The sequence below is a fragment of the Mustelus asterias genome, chromosome 10 (genome assembly GCF_964213995.1).
Source record: "Mustelus asterias chromosome 10, sMusAst1.hap1.1, whole genome shotgun sequence".
In the NCBI taxonomy this organism is placed as follows: Eukaryota; Metazoa; Chordata; class Chondrichthyes; order Carcharhiniformes; family Triakidae; genus Mustelus; species Mustelus asterias.
In genome coordinates this window covers 58,802,878-58,820,018 of record NC_135810.1, presented here as the reverse complement: position 1 = coordinate 58,820,018, position 17,141 = coordinate 58,802,878, and the positions used below count along the sequence as shown (strand labels likewise).

Here is a 17,141-nt window from a genome sequence, read left to right as displayed (position 1 = left end):
AGTGATTTTTTTCCTGTTCATTTAATATTAAACTTTTAGACCAGCACTAGCTCATGATTAGCATGTGTCCACTGCTTTTCATCAACATGCTTCCCTTTAGCCCTTTTTCCAAGGTGCCATTTAAGTTGTACATTTACTATCCTGTGTTTCCAAGTGGACTCCTATCGATAAGGGGATCATCTGAATCTCCTGTACAGTCTCAGAAATACTCTGACCACCGATCATGGATTGTCCTACTACAGACTGTAATATCTAGCTGTTACAGTGATTCCTGACCAACCTGCCTTCTGACTCCATGTTCATTGAGGGATGGGAGGTTGGGTGAGGGTGGATAGAGGAGTAGTGTAGAAGTACTGGTTACCTTAAGAAAGACAACCTCAGCTTTTGTGGCCACTGCTGTCCTGCCCCTCTATGTCACTGTGCATCCGATCTGTGGTTCTGCAGAACGATTGGTGGCAATTGCATTTTCGGAAGTCCATCATTGGGGAAGCTCATTAGAAACTCTGTTCAGTTATGTGGCTTGAGTACAGCCCACAGGCTGGTTGGAACTGAGAGATTGCACTGCCGATGACCCTGGCACTGCCATTCCTTCCAAAACTGACAGCAGGTTCTGAATGCAGCCCTTCCACATATAGTAGATGGATTCCTCCATGATTAACTGGGTAGATTCCCCAATGACATCAACAAATTCTTATTTCTCAGATAGAGTTTGTTTGATTGAAAACCAGGGATTGAAGGAGGTTGGGAGACAACCTCATTGTTTTCTGCTCCTCTCCCTCTATGTGTTCCCACTCTACTTCCTGTCCAAATGTATCTATACCTCAGCCTCCATACTGAGTACCCAAACCTTCCAGGGGTGATGCCCCTGGAATGCTGAGTGGATACTGTGATGTACTGACAAAGTGATAGGTGTGCTGCTGCTGGTGAGTGCTAGGAGTAGCCAGCTCCTCCAGTCTGAGGGGATCCTGAGAAAGTATAAAAGGGAATAACTGGGATAATTGACATTCTTCCTTTTTCAAGCTCCTGAGGTTGTTCCTGAACACTGTCTGTGGCACTTCTTCAAATAGAGTGTTAGGTTACAGAATGCATGAAGGAGCCTCCAGATACCACCTCAATGCTAGGATTCACCCGCCTGCTTTTCCAATTCCAATCAGCTCTTGGCACAGTTACTCTTCAATCTGAATGACTCATTTCTCAACAAGGATGAGATTCCTGATGGAAACTTCCCCAGCTCTTGTTCCCTGTTATTTTGTGATGATTTCTCATGTAACAGATGAAAGCAGGATATATTAAATTAGTGTATATAATTCCTGTTACCAATCCAGTCTGATAAGGGAGGAGGGACTTGTTTTATGTGGATGAGGTAGATACCTTACCAGTTTATCAGTGGGTAAGCTTGTGTTGGGGGAGGAAGTCATGATCAAGGAGTTGGATAATACAGAAGCGATTTCAGGACCTGTACTGAACAATACAGATTGTAGGGATGAAGCAAGTTGATCTACACAGAACCATCCCTGTTGTAAAGAATAGCCTACCTTGTTACATCTGGTGATGTCAAGGAGCATTTTCTGTTGCAGCAGCCGTATACAGTGTACAGCACTGACAGATTTAACCTATTTGTTAAGGCCGTGGAATTTTAACTTTGAGAAAAGATTGGACAAATTGGGATTGTTCAGAACACAAAAGGTTGAGGGGAGATTTGATTGAGATGGTTAAGGAGGACCTATTTCTCTTAGCAGAGAGGCCAATAACTAGGGAGCATAGATTTAAAGTAATTAGCAGAAGGGTTAGAGGGAAGTTGAGAATTTTCTTTTCACCCAAAGAGTGGTGATAGTCTGCAACTCACTGTCTGAAAGGGTGATCAAGATAAAAACCCTCATCATAAAGTATTTGGACTTGCACGTGAAGTACTGTAACTCACAGATCTGTGGACCAAGCGCTGGAAAGATGGATTAGATAGGAGAGCTCTTTTTGGCTAGCACAGATATGATGGGCTGATTGGTCTCACTTCTATGCTATAAGCTTTCTGTGGTTTTGTATCATACTCTTTGGCTCTCCAGATGATAGACAAGACAACCTCTGTGAATGCCCCGCCCTCCACGTTAAATACTGCCCAGTGGTTTTCTGATTTCAGTTATGCTGCTGTGTAGAAGTGTTAAGTGGAAATCTACTGCTTCCCCACACAATCCCCCTTCCGCCCAGACAGGCCTCTGTCACTCATTTCTTGCTATTTGGCTGATAAGCAGCATTGGTGGAGTCCTGGAAAGCACATGCCCCGCTCAGCCTGCGAAGGTGCATGTTTACTGAGGTTCTGTGAGGGGGAGAAAAGGGGAAAACTAATTGTCTCAGCTTCTGGAAAGTTTAATGACTGAACATGTTTTTTTTAGGAGAAAATGAACACACAGGATCAGCTTAGCAGACATTTGACAAGGCCACCTCCAGATTATAAAGAGCAAAGGCGAAATCTGGTTGGAATCCCACAGCCAAGTCAATATCCAGGTAAAAAAAATAGCATTGCACTTTGAACTTTATTTTCTATACTTGCAATAATAATGTAGTATAGTATCAAGTTAATTTGTGTTAATTATTCTTTTTGGTTAGCACAGATTCTAATAGATGTTTAAGGTTGCAAGTTGTTCAGAATTGGATGATCTACAATTAACATGATTTTCTCAGGCCTGCAGCTGCCAGAGAAATGCCACGAACAAATAAGACAATGATATGTTGCCTTTATCAATCTGAGCAAGGTATTTGACCATGTGAGCAGAGGGGGTTTATTCAAGCGGCTGAGAAAATTGGTTGCCTGTTGAAGCTGCTCAATGTGAGCGCTTCTTTATGATCCGCCGTGGTGTCAAACAGGGTCATGTTTGCCATTTTGTTTCTCTTTGCTGCTATCATAAGCCTTCAGGTCCTTTACACAGCGTGTATACTTACAAACCAGAACTGACTGAAAGCTGTTCAGCCTTTCTCCCAGGACAAAAGTGCACCAAATCATCAGAGAGTTACTCTCCATTGACGACCCCGCACTAACATTCCATAACTTCCTGATGCAGCAAATGAATGGACTCTCTCGCTCCTATAAAGAGTTTGGTCTGGCCAACAGCACCAGGAGGACAAATGTCATGTTCCAGGATGTTGCCATACAGCCATCTATCAGCATGACAATGTGACGCTGGAGGTTGTTGATAGCTTCACAAATCTAGTTCTACAATCGCCAGCGATCTGTCACTCATTGCTGAAATTAACATATCACAAAGTCTGCAGCTGCCATGTCCAAGGTGGGTAAGAGAGTGTCAAACAACAGCAACCTGACTGAGTACACCAAATAGCAAATCTACCAAGTCTATATCCCCAGCTTACATCTTTAAAGTAGTGAGACCTGAGCAACATAAACTAGGCAGGAGAAAGGCTTGACAGTTCCCACCTTCGCTGTCCCAGATGGATCCTTGGTATCTCTTGACAGAACAAGGTCAGGAAGTCAGAGGTCCTGGATCATGCTAGTTCCATCAGCATACACTCATTGCTAAGCCAGTGACATCTGAGCTGGCTCATGTTCATCGGATGGATGGCAGCCATGTATCCAAAGTCCTCCTGTACAGCAAACTGGCCACTAGGTCACAGCTTCCTGAGCATCCATATCACCACTACAAGGACACCTGCAAGTGAAATATGAAGGTAGCAGACATTGACGCTGACAACTGGGAGACAGATGTTGATGGTCGTGCCCTCTGGAGGCTGACTGTTTGGAGAGGCACTAGAAAGGAAAAACTCAGCTGGCCGGGAAGATGGTCCAGAGCAACAGCCCACTGTCTTCCTCTGTAGTAAATATGGCAGAGGCAGCCATGCCAGAGTGGGGGTTCCTAAGCCACACCAGACAACATTTAAACACTGATTTGCGCATCACTGTGCAAACCATCATCTTACAAGGCAGCTAACACAGTGTATATAGAGTGTGGGTTGCACACTTTATACCCACATGCAAGGCAAAAATTAATGCAGTTTAAATTAAAATGAGAGCGTTTTCTTACTTGCAAGCATAAACTTCAGGATTTTAGGTGGTGTAGCTCTTTATACAAGCTGTGCCTTTTTTTTCACTTCCACTTGTCTTTTAATTTTAAAAATAATATAAGATGGAAGTTGAAAATGGTCTTTTTAGCCTCTACCGAGCCTACTAATGGAATTTACTTTGTGTTCTGCTACTCAGCTGGTGAAGCAGGTTGAGTACTGCTCTTGTAGACGGTATGTGCGATGCTGTGGTTGGCAGGAAGTGATGGAAACTTGTGGCCTAGAGACCCACCTCCAACACAAATTAAGTGAAAGAATCAGATTCCAGCGTCCTAAGCCAACTGACTGGAGTCTAAAATTGCAGTCCTGTCCTAATGGGCTGGCGATTTAACTAACTGCCTCGGCACTTCACAAGAGCCTGGGCAATTAGTTAAAATTTGGTTATAAAACCAAATATGACACTGAATGACATGGAGACATTAGGTCAGATGACCAAAACCTTGGTCAAAGAAGTAGGTTTTAAGACGCGTCTTTCAAAAGAAAAGCTAGGTAGGGAGATGGGCAGCTTTCAGAAACCTATTTCAGAACATTGGGTCTCAGCACATACAGTCATCAATGGTGGAGCGATTACATTTGGGGATGTTCAAGATGCCAGAACTAGAGGAGCACGGAGGGTTCTTTGACTGAAGGAGATTACAGAGATAGGGAGGGACAATGTCAAGGAGCAATTTTGAAAACAAGGATATCAGTTGAGATGGGAATGCACAGGAGTGATAGGGGAACAGGACTTTGTCACGGGCAGCAGAGCTGCGGATCACCTCAAGAATATAAAGAAAGAGCCTGCTGGTTTTCAGTGAGTGACCTTGCTCCCGCCCGAATGCTGCAACCCTCACAGTTTTCTGGCTGGTACATAACCTGAGTGTTTTTAACTGTCCATCCACCTGGTGGGGGGAGGAGGCATAGTGATTAGAGGGCTATACTTGTAGAAAATGGGAGGTGAAAAGAAATACCCTTCAGAATAAAAAGAAGAGAGAAGACTCCAATTAATACTTGTATGCGGGAGAATTCTTGCCAACCTTTGCTATTGTCGTCTAATTGATTGCCGGTACTCTATGGTTCTGATGTTATTTTCTACAGACCAGATTTGTTCTCCACAGCTGGACTAATTGTGCCACCTGGTGCCTTCTCAAAACTAAAGGCCGTGGGCACAGTGCCAACTGATGTTGAGTAAGAACTGATTGCTGACCATTATGCTATTATTGGAGAAAAGTGTCATTTTTTCTTTGAAATTGTTATTCCTATTATCCAGAAATTGATGTTTGTTTATTTATAGATCTAGTTGTCCCAGAAATGGTAAATTATAATCCTCAGGTGCCAGATTATGTTTCTCTTGAATCTTTAACTCCAATTTTAATCTGAAGCGGCTGAGACAAGTGGAGGCTGAGGCAGGCAGAGTTAATATTTGCTGCATTTTCAGCTGATAAAAATATTGGATATGATAAAACTACCAGAATTGTTGCATTACAGAATTTAAAGTGGGAGTTTATATTCACCATGAGCCGAATTCTCCGACCTCGCTCGCAGCCGGGATTCTCCCCTCCCGCTGCAGAGAACGCAGATTTGGCTGAGCACCAAATTCTCCGTCCTCGCTGACAGCTGTGGCGGGGCACGAACGGTTGGAGAATTCCGGCCTGTATTTGTGGAACAGTGTGCATGTATGTTTTAAATGTCACTTTCAAGTTGCCTGTCTGGCCATCAACCTGATGATGCTTGCTACAGTGAACATTTTCAGGATGAACTCTTTTTATATTAAGTGGAAGTGTTATTTTAACCTGTGGAGATAGTTATTAGAGAGATATGGACTTGAAATAGAAGAGGTCACATTGAATTTTGGCAGGGACACCAAACAGACTGCCAGTTACAAGAGCATCTAGTTTTCCATTCCATTGTGTAGGCAGCTGAACTCCTATTCCCTGTTCTGCATTCACACCAAAGTTGAGTTCCACGGCTGATACAAGAAGGTTTGAGAGATAATTGTGAACAAGCAGATAAATTGAGTTGAAATTTGACAAAATGAATAAGTTTATTCTGTTGCTGCTTTTTGGCTACTCCCTGTTCATTTTCTCTCCTGTGAGGACACTAGTGTTGCCACCCAAAGCAAGACCTGCTAATTCAGCGCAGACTAGGGATTAAGCTGAGAGGATTCATGATTGATGTGAATAGCTCAGCAACTAATAAAAGGGTACATTTAGCTACTGACCTGTTGGTTAAAAGAGCCAATAAATAATTTCAACTACGTGCAGCATACAGCTGAATGGTGAGAGATAACATTGCCATTTCCCCTTCCCCGATATGTGTAATTACATTGAAATGTCTGACCTTTGGAATTAATTTAAAACCATTGTGACCACTCCTACTAATAACCCCCCCCCCCTAGGGGTGCAGGGAAAAGCCTGGGAACTATAGACCAGTGAGCCTCACATCTGTGGTGAGTAAATTGTTGGAAGGTGTTTTGAGAGACAGGATCTACAGGCATTTAGAGACACAAGGACTGATTAGGGACAGTCAGCATGGCTTTGTGAGTGGAAAATCATGTCTCACAAATTTGATTGAGTTTTTTGAAGGGACAATCAAGAAGTTGTTTGAGGGCAGTGCAGTTAATGTTGTCTACATGGACTTTAGCAAGGCCTTTGACATGGTAGGATGTTGCATAAAGTTAAATCTCACGGGATCCAGGGTGAGGTATCTAAATGGATACAAAATTGGCTTCTTGACAGAAGCCAGAGGGTGGTTGTAGAGAGTTGTTTTTCAAACTGGAGGCCTGTGACGAGCGGTGTGCCTCAGGGATCAGTGCTGGGTCCCACTGTTATTTGTCATTTATATTAATGATTTGGATGAGAATATAGGAGGCATGGTTAGTAAGTTTGCAGATGACACCAAGATTGGTGGCATAGTGGACTGTGAAGAAAGTTATCTCCAATTGCAACGGGATCTTGATCAATTGGGCCAGTGGGCTGACGAATGGCAGATGGAGTTTAATTTAGACAAATGCGAGGTGATGCATTTTGCTAGATTGATCCAGGGCAGGACTTACTCAGTTAATGGCAGGGCATTGGGGAGAGTTACAGAACAAAGAGATCTAGGGGTACATGTTCATAGCTCCTTGAAAGTGGAGTCACAGGTGGACAGAGTGGTAAAGAAGGCATTTGGCATGCTTGGTTTCATCGGTCAGAATATTGAATACAGGAGTTGGGATGTCTTGTTGAAGTCGTACAAGACTTTGGTAAGGCCACACTTGGAATACTGTGCGCAATTCTGGTCACCCTATTATAGAAAGGATATTATTAAACTAGAAAGAGTGCAGAAAAGATTTACTAGGATGCTACCGGGTCTTGATGGATTGAGTTATAAGGAGAGGCTACATAGACTGGGATTTTTTTCTCTGGAGCATAGGAGGCTGAGGAGTGAACTTATAGAGGTCTATAAAATAATAAGGGGAACAGATCAGCCAGATAGTCAATATCTTTTCCCAAAGGTAGGGGAGTCTAAAACTAGAGGGCATAGATTTAAGGTGAGAGGGAAGAGATACAAAAGTGTTCAGAGGAGCAATTGTTTCACACAGAGGGTGGTGAGTGTCTGGAACAAGCTGTCAGATGTAGTAATAGAGGTGGGTACAATTTTGTCTTTTAAAAAGCATTTAGATAGTTACATGGGTACGATGGGTATAGAGGGATATGGGCCAAATGCGGGCAATTGGGATTTGCTTAGGGGTTAAAAAAAAGGGCAGCATGGACAAGTTGGGCCGAAGGGCCTGTTTCCATGCTGTAAACCTCTATGACTCTATTAGTAAAATCTCAACTAAAAAAGACATTACTAATGACTTTATCTTTAACTTCCTTTCTGTATTTATGTCACCATTTTACTTGCTGTATATTAATGCGACTCTCTATTGGAGTATATTATGGAAGTTAATTAGTTGAATTTAATTTTACAGGTGCTGCAGCTGCAATGGGATTGAATGCCTCTCAGCCTCTGTCAAACCCTGCTCCAAGTCACCGGGTGATGCCTGCAAACTCCAGTCTTTTGCAGGTAAATTCACCAAACAGCCAAGGGCCGAGAATGCCTCCTATATCAGGAACGCAAAGTGACAGAAGTATAGGAATATATGGAAGTGTATCAGCTTCCCAGCAGGGAATATTTACCGTTTCTTCCAGTATTAATCAACTGCAGCATCACACAAGTCAAAGTCAAATGGGAATGACCCAGAGCAATGTAATGATGCCAAGGCAGCCAACATTAGGTCAAGGGACCACAATGTCTGGGTTTGGCACTGGGTCCGTTGGAAGTTCTGCCATGTCTCCACAGCAGTTGAGACCAGTTTTGAATCACATAAACACAAGTATGTCTACACAGAGACTCACAAATATGATGACCAACTCCAGTTTGGCAGCACAGAACTGGACACCCCAGGGGGTGCAGGTAACTCCAAAACAGACACAACTGGGGCCTAATGTACGGTTCTCTAATAACCCTTCCTTCTCAAGTCAGTCTGTGCAACCTAACATGTCCAACCAACATTTCACTCAGCGAGGCCTGGCACCACCAAACCAGATAGCTCCAGGAGTTCAGATGCGACCTTTGAACCAAATGAACCAAGCAATGAGTGGACAGACACTCGGCTCACTGAGTGGGCCAACTCCAAGAGCTAATCAGCCCAGGCCGCAGCCTCAAGCCATGTCTGTAATGAGCCAGTCAGCAGCAACAATGTCTGTAATGAGCCAGGCACCTTCACTGCAAACGTTGCCCACAACCAATTTTCCTTCCACCAATCAGACTCCTCGAGGTTACCAGGGAACAAATCACAGCACTGACTTAGCATTTGACTTTCTCAGCCAGCAAGGTGACAGTGCACTGCCCGGACTCAGCAGTGACTCTGATTTCCTTGACTCATTGATAAAAAGTAGCACTGGCAACGATGACTGGATGAAGGACTTAAATCTTGACGAAATTTTGGGACAGCATTCGTGAAAAATCCTGAGGATTGGTAAATATTATCTATCTTTTGGAGAAGTACTGATGGACAGAATTTATCTGTGCCTATAACAAGTTGGCAAGGAGCCCCACAACAAATCGCAGGTGTGCACAGTTGTGCCCGATTAGGTACAGTTGGCTGAATGGAATATTAGTGGAAAGACATACAGTACATCCTTTCCACCAAGTGTATATTACTGGGCTCAAAATACATAGATTTTATGTGCTTAGAAAAAAGAAGTTTTGTAAAATATGTTTTTTACTGAAAATCATATTCTCTGCAAGAAGATTATATTTATACTTTTTTTCTGAAAAAAAATTCTGTGAATCATTGTAGTGAAACATTTTTACTTACAAAAATTAAATTGTACATGTTTGTTTTCTGTCATAGTTTTAAATTGACTTATATGTTAGATCAGCAACCTACTTATTATCAGTTTCAAATGCATACAGTAGTTTCCTTTTAAAGTGTTTTACAGTATAGTTATTGTTTTATAAATGACCTGTTCTGGTTTCATTGATTTACATTTATCCATTGTGAACTTCTGTGGCAAAACTTGCTAATGTTATTAGTCTTAATTATAAATTCCATTATCATTCTGCCACTTCAGCCTATTTGAAAGTGAAACAGTATACACAGGATTCAGTGTCACTCTTTCCGTTTTATCACAAAGAAAGGATGTGTTCACCAACTGTAGCCCGGGCTATGCTAAAGAGCCTCTATATGTCTAAATACAGATCTGGAGCGTAGGTGAAGTTCCAGCCTGCCTGGAACAAATTGCTTCCTTCGTTGTCAGCTTGTCAATGTGATGGAACTTTGAACTTGTTGTTGCCTCCTAAATCTGTTCCCATCTTTCCCAGAACTTCATGTTTGAATCCGTTCAATCAGGTTTCCGCCCTACTATAATACTAAACAGCTCTTATCGAAGTCGCGCATGGTGACTGTTACAAAGATGAACTTTCCCTCCTTGTCCTTTTTGACGTGTCTGCAGATTTTGACAAGGTTGACCGTACGCCCCTGCAATGTTGTCCATCTGGGCAGGGCTGCTCTCACCTGGTTCCATTCTTACCTAACTGTACCAAGCGAATCATGAGCAATAGCTTCTCTTTCACACCGTTGCCTCTAGTATTCCCCAAGGATCTATCGTTGGTCCCCTCCTATTTCTCATCTATGTGCCGCCCCTTGGTGACATCATCCAAAATCACAACGTTAATTTTCCCGTGCATGTTGACAACACCCAGCTCTACCTCACCACCAGCCCTCTTTAATCCTACCCTAAACCTAAACAGCCAGACTGCGTCTCTGACATCCAGTACTGGATAAGCAGATATTTCCTCCTATTGCATATTGGGAAGACTGAAACCATTGTTTGTGGTTCCAGCTCCAATCTCCATTCCCTCGCTACTGACTCAAACCTTCTCGGTGGCAACTGTCATATTTAAACCAATCTGTTTGCAACCCTGATGATCCCCAGGTGTGCTTCTGACCTCACACCATCACTAAAACCTCCTATACCACCTCCTTACCATCACCTGACTTCACCCTTCTCTGCTTATCTGCTGCTGAACCTCTCAATAAAGCCTTTGTTACCTCTAAACTTTACTATTCCAGTACACTCCTGGCAGGCCTCCCACATTCAATCCTCCCTAAACACGAGGTTATCCAAAACTCTGCTGCCCGTGTCTTAATTTGCAACAAGTCCATTTACTTACCACCCCTGTGCTCACTGACCAACGTTTACTCCCAGTCAAGCAGCATCTTGATTTTAAAATTCTCATCCTTGTTTCCAAATCCCTCTGTGGCCACACCGCTCCCTATCTCTGTAATCTTCTCCAGCCCCATAACTATCTGAGATATCTGCTCTCCTCTAACTCTGTCCTTCTAAGTATCCCTGATTTACCACTGGTAGTTGCACCATCAGTTGCCTAGGCCCTGGACTCTAGTATTCCCTCCCTGAACCACTCTGTCCCTCCACCTCACTTTCCTCCTCTAATACACTCCTTAAACCTACCTCTTTGACCAAATTTCTGGGTCATCTAACCTAATATGTACTTTGTGATTCGGTGAATTATATTTGGTTTTGTATTGCTCCTGTGAAGCACCTTGAGAAGTTTTATGACTTTATGAATCTAAGTTCTTGATGCTGTTGATGCAGTCAATCTGGAAAATGCAACACCCTTAAAATTTTGATTTTGGTGGTTCTACTTCTAAAGAGCCTAAGCCAAGGAGCCATACAGTTACTCATTTTACAGAGTTCCTCTCGGTTTGAAGGTTTAATGTGGATGTGAGACATCTTAGAAAGTAGGTTTGAGAAAATGGTTATAAGTTGCGCAAAAGATTTTGCAGAATCATGGTAGTACAAAGTGCGTTTTTCTAACTTAACATGGTGAAATGGGAGGGCCGGTTAGCTCAGTTGGTTAGAGTGTACGCATAATAACGGCAACACCGTCTATTCAATCCCTGAACCAGTTGAGGTAGTTCTTGGGACCTGTCTCTTCCCCTTGCCCTAATGTGATATCATGGAGCCACGATTAGCATCTCACATACCAGAAGAGAAAGGTGACACCCTTAACCCTTGATAAAGTATTGCTAATGATACAATTGCACATATTCATCTGATCCCAAGTTCTTATTAAAATCTATTTCAAATCAATTGCTGTATCATTGTTTTTTGTATTTTCCTGGACAGTTAGCTCAACTCCCCATTTTCCACCAACAGCTCAGTCGGAGCTCATCCAGAGTATTGAGGTGTTTCTAGAAAAATGGTGCTCTCACAGCAGGTCAAAATGTGCTTCACAATAAGAGGCGCAGTGACCACAGGGTGATTCAAAAGATTTACTGCAGTTCTGAAATCAACTAAGAGTCTTCAATCAGTTCCAGTACAATTAGCCTCAGTTGCCCATGTTCTACGCCCAAAGGTTGCAGAGAATTCAAATAGTCTTTTCTGGTTGAATTTCGGCTGCAGTATTGAAATGCATCTGACATTGGTGCTTATCATATCACCAGACACAGGATGGAAACATATCACTCTGTACCAGAACCTAATACCCACAGTGAAAAAAACCCCACAGTATTGTACTTATACATGCATTAAGAAAAAGATTTGCCCCCTTAATAGAAGTTTAATATTGTTGATAACGCTAAACAGAGGATGGCATCAACGTCAGAAACAAAATATTAGAATTTGTCATTTTCATTCTGCACTTTTCAGTGCTGAGGTTAGGGGTGAATAGATTATGACTGAATTAGCTGGAACCTCAGCACTTCCCTTTTTTAGAGTTGATCTGAAAACAAATGGACTAATCTAATCGTCACTGGGCCATTTCATTGCTGTTAGAAATTATTCCAGTCAGACACACCTATTCTGCATGTGTTCCGAGTCAAGATTAACCCCACAGAAACAATAGGCCTTTTCTTCAGCTAGGTGGCTAATGATGTTGGTGTTTTTAGTTCATGCCACAAGGTTGACTTGCAAACTGAAACAATCAATGAATATGACAGAACCAAGTCTTTTAGATATGCAGACCATGAGGAATGGTACTTTTGTATAATAGATTTTGTAAAAGTTCTATTGAAACTATTATTATACTGCATTTTGTATTTTATTGTAATACAATATCTTTCTTGAAATATTTCCAAATACACTACTGCAGATGCAACAAGCAACGTGTCGTGAAAGTGCTGTGATTTATTTTTCTTTGTAATTAAACAGCAAGCAGACCACCTTCTGCTCATTCAATGAACTTTAAACCGATCAGTGGGACTGCAGCTCAAAAAAAAGTGAAAGAATAATCTTGATCCCTAGTGTGTTGACCTTGCTGATCTCAGTCAGGGGAATTTTGAGGGTGGGACATTCGGTGTCCTGTGTCTAAGGGCAAGAGTAAATAAATCAGTTCTCTTTCCTTTCCTTCATCGCAATCTTGTATCTCTAGCTAGAAAGGATGTGTATGAACTCTGGCCAGATCAGGCAATGCAATGATTCCTCCCATTTCGGTAGTGGAGGCTTACAAAGGAGTTTAGTTCCACAGATCACTAGTTCTTTTGAAGGTCATTTAAAGTGCTCTTGATGTGTGAACTTGGATATTGGGCTTTCCCTGGGGAAGGTGTGCTGGGGACCCACATAGTGTTCTTCATTGATATGGGTGAATGCAGCTCCATTCCCGGTGTGGACCCAGACACATTGAATCAGTGCCATCCTGATGGCACACAGCCCAACTGGATATAATACTGGGATTGCAAATTATGGATTTAGGTTCTGTCAACTCTTGGGGAAAATAAAAATGTATGAAGCAGGAAGATGAGTCCTGCAGCAACTTGGTTTAAAAGACAAAGAACCTTGATTGCACGTAAGTAAAATTTATTAAATTTTTTCTATTGGAAGGTGTCTGCCATTTTGTTAAAGCGTTTCTGTCCATTTGCAAGAGTGAGTGTCTAACCCCCACGACTTGCCTGGGGTTGCAAAATCTCACTAACTGTCCTGGCTGGAGACAATACACATCTCTTTCAACTGTGCTTAACCCTCTCTCCACTCACATTGTCTGTACCTTTAAGACTTGATTACTTGTAAAGACTCGCACTCCAACCATTATTTTGTAAATTGAGTTTGTGTCTTTATATGCCCTGTTTGTGACCAGAACACTCACTCACCTGCTGAAGGGGCAGCGCTCCGAAAGCTTGTGGCGTTTGCTACCAAATAAACCTGTTGGACTTTAACCTGGTGTAGTGAAACTTCTTACTGTGCTTATCCCAGTCCAATGCCGGCATCTCCACATCATGGCAGCCAAGCTAATACATCTAGTATTTTGCTGTGCATGCCCATTCAGTGTTCTCCTGCATGCTACCCCATCAAACTGCTCATCTGTCCTCTGCAGTGCTACTTTGTTTGTGACATTGGCCTCTGGTAAGCTGGCAAATTAACCAGAAATATTAGATGGAGAGTCATTCCTGGATCATTTCTTCTGTAAATACAATTGGAATTTGCACCTGAAACTGTACTCTTTTCTTGTTATCAAATTAGACTCAAGTATCCTCCCGGCCTCAATGCACCAAATGTAAATTGGACAATAATCAGTGTAAACAACGGGGGTGCAAGAAAACACTGAAGCCATGTCAGTATTACTACTACTTTGAGTCTTAAAATTTAAGTTTCACCAATTTTTATCCATTCGTGCTGAAACAGAAACAGCAGCAGTTAAATTTGGAAGCAACCACCTTTAGGCATCCTCAAGCAATGATATATTCCCCTGTATACAAAGGATGAGATCCGAGGAGCCCCAGATATTGGGCCCCAGACCATATCATAATCATGATGGCACTTCAAGAGAAGATACCTGCTTAGGATTAGGATCAGGTTCCTGCAGTCAGCATCAGCACTGGGAGGAATGACCATGGGCTGGAGGAGTGATCAAAGGGCCAAGAGGAGGATAATTAGTGTGTTGAAGCCAGGGCCTGGAGTACAGGGTCCTTGAAATCAGTCGTGGGATAATCAGGATCTTGATGACTTTTAACTTGTGCAATGATTAGGGTTGGTTTTCTTCTTGGGATGAACCAATGTCGTAGCAGAAAGCTGAAGGAAGTGTTAAACCCATTCTGATGTGCAATGATCTAGCACCTGCTTCAGTGATGGGTAAAGGGTGCTTTTTGTTTGTCCTTACCCAATGTGTTGGGCAACATACTTTTAAGTTGGAAGAGTGCTGACAGTTCCTGCTCACTTGTGATTTTGGGACATTAGGATCTACATAGTTCCTGAAAGAGCGTATTGTATGGTACAATGTGCCCCCAACAATCTGCGATCAGGGAAACTTTTCCATTTTAAATGTGATGTAAATAATGTCATGAAAATAAATTGAAGGAAACAGAAGAGAACTGGGCCAGAATTTAATGCCACCCCTACCCTCCTCAGGTTTTTAGGTGAGGGGAGTGTGAAATTGCAGGAAAGGGATTCCCTCTGAGTTTTCGTCTGCCCCAACCTCACAGCAATTTTACTCTGGGATGGGAAAGACCTCAGATGGGAAGCCAGCCCCTGCCCCAATTGAGGTCCGTAATTGCCAATTAAGTGCTGCTTCTGCCCACCTCAAGTTTTAGGCGAGCAGGTGGATTAAAGCTCTGGGATATAAAGAAATTTGATCTCGGGCGGGAAAGGTCACCTCCATCAGAAGCTCCTTTGTATTGGCGGCATACTCGCCTTAAGACCCAGTGACCTCAAGTTATCTCTCACTTCCCAGCCTGTTCCCTGTGACCCCGATCATCCCCGTTGCCACCCCAAGGCCTTCCCTACCCTCTCCACTCCACACTGGGCCTTACACTTACCTGGTTACTGGGATTTAGTCTCGGGCAGCTCCTTGCACTTTGTCTTCTGGCCAAAGCAGCACTGTCGGTTCAGGGACTGGAAAGCTCCTAACCAATCTGATTGGCCGGCAGCTCTCCAAGGTGGGACTTCCTCCCAAGTGAGGGGCAGAAGCCTCACTTCATGCCAATCAAGACTGAGTGTAAAATGGCAGTGGGACAGTTGGACATCCCTGCTGACTCTTCTGATGGTGGATGCCAAGCTCCTGTCATCCTAAAAATTCAGGCCCGGGTCCTTGATGACAACTTTTTTGAATGTTCAGAAGATTGCAGTTAAAAGACCAGAAAAATGACTTTGCTTCCTACTTTACTGAATATTGGACTGCAATGTTCAGAGACTTCGGAATAAGCACATTTGAAGAATTGTAGCATTTGAGAGTTGGAGGCTAAAATGGAGATTCATTACAATCGAGGATTTGATTGACGAACAGAAAATGAGACAGGGCATATTGTAATTATGGGCATACCTGAGCACAAATGCAAAGGAAACTCCAGGAGCTGGAATTTAGTGTTGGGTTCAGCAAACGCGAGTTATACCAATTCCCGACCTCAGAAACGTGAGCCCATCACCTCAGCCCATACTCACCATATTTTCATCTCCTAGGCAGGGAATACTTTGAATTGGACTTACAAAATAATTTCTAATAACCTAATAAAGCTGTCAGTCAAACACACTGTCATCCATACTGCAGAAAAAAACTTAATTCCCATTGAAAAAGATTTTAAATGCCCTTAAGTGATCATTCAGTTGTAAGAACAAACATCTATTTAGTAACCACATTAAAGACAATTTTTAAAAAATAACCTCTTAACACTATTTGTCAAATTATGCGCATAACCTGTTGCTAAGATAAATAGTTCAAAAGCTTTTGGACCTCAGCCAAGCATTCATTGTGGGCTCAGCTGTCAAAACAAACACTTGCAACTCCAGACAATGGAGCCTAATGAAACTGAAGGAATGGAAAGTTTATTTTTCTATTTCAAACCAGGTAGCCTGTCAGTCAAAAGAGTGAATCAGGTGGTTGCATTTTTTTAAAGTTTCAGCTGCAGGGATATTTTTCCAAGTTAAAGAACTCTAGACATATAAATCCCTGTTCAGATCAAGATGACAGACTTCCCAAGTACATTTTTCTCTAGTTTTAAATGCATTAATGCACTTTTTCCATTGGAGTTGAAACAATATTATTTTAAGTTGTCAAAACATTTAACGCTCACCTGTCAGAATGTTCCTAACTCCTCAGCAGGCTTCCCCCAAGCTTCCTGAATTCTCAAACAAGGCAGATTTTCGAAATAAAAGCGAAGTACTACAAATACTGAGAATTTGAAATAAAAACTGAAAGTGCTGGAAAAACTGAGCAGGTGTGGCAGCATCCATGGAGCAAGAAACAGAGTTAATGTTTTGAGTTGCCTTCTTTGTAATGTATCCTTTTAGTACTGGATACATTAAGCCCAAATCTAACTAGCAAATAGGAGAAAAGAAGATTTCAAATACAAAGAAGATTATTGCCATGAACATGATTTCATATATCAATCAAAATCAGTTGTGAACCAGCTACCTGGTTTGAAATAGAAAAATAAACTATCCATTCCTTCAGTTTCATTAGGCTCCATTGTCTGGAGTTGCAAGTGTTTGTTTTGACAGCTGAGCCCACAATGAATGCTTGGCTGAGGTCCAAAAGCTTTTGAACTATTTATCTTAGCAGCAGGTTATGCGCATAATTTGACAAATAGTGTTAAGAGGTTATTTTTTTTAAATTGT

The 17,141-nt window shown here is 42.3% G+C and overlaps 1 protein-coding gene across 1 annotated transcript in view; it reads left to right on the top strand.

Moving 5' to 3' along the window:
- maml2 (mastermind like transcriptional coactivator 2) overlaps positions 1 to 13,742 on the top strand; it is a 392,718-nt gene extending 378,976 nt beyond the window's left edge. The window contains exons 4-5 of the mRNA XM_078221773.1: positions 2,388 to 2,499; positions 8,000 to 13,742. Of these exons, the coding sequence (XP_078077899.1) occupies positions 2,388 to 2,499; positions 8,000 to 9,033 (1,146 nt within the window). The 3' untranslated portion in view covers positions 9,034 to 13,742. The remainder of the gene's footprint in view (positions 1 to 2,387; positions 2,500 to 7,999) is intronic.
- Positions 13,743 to 17,141: the final 3,399 nt, after the last annotated feature.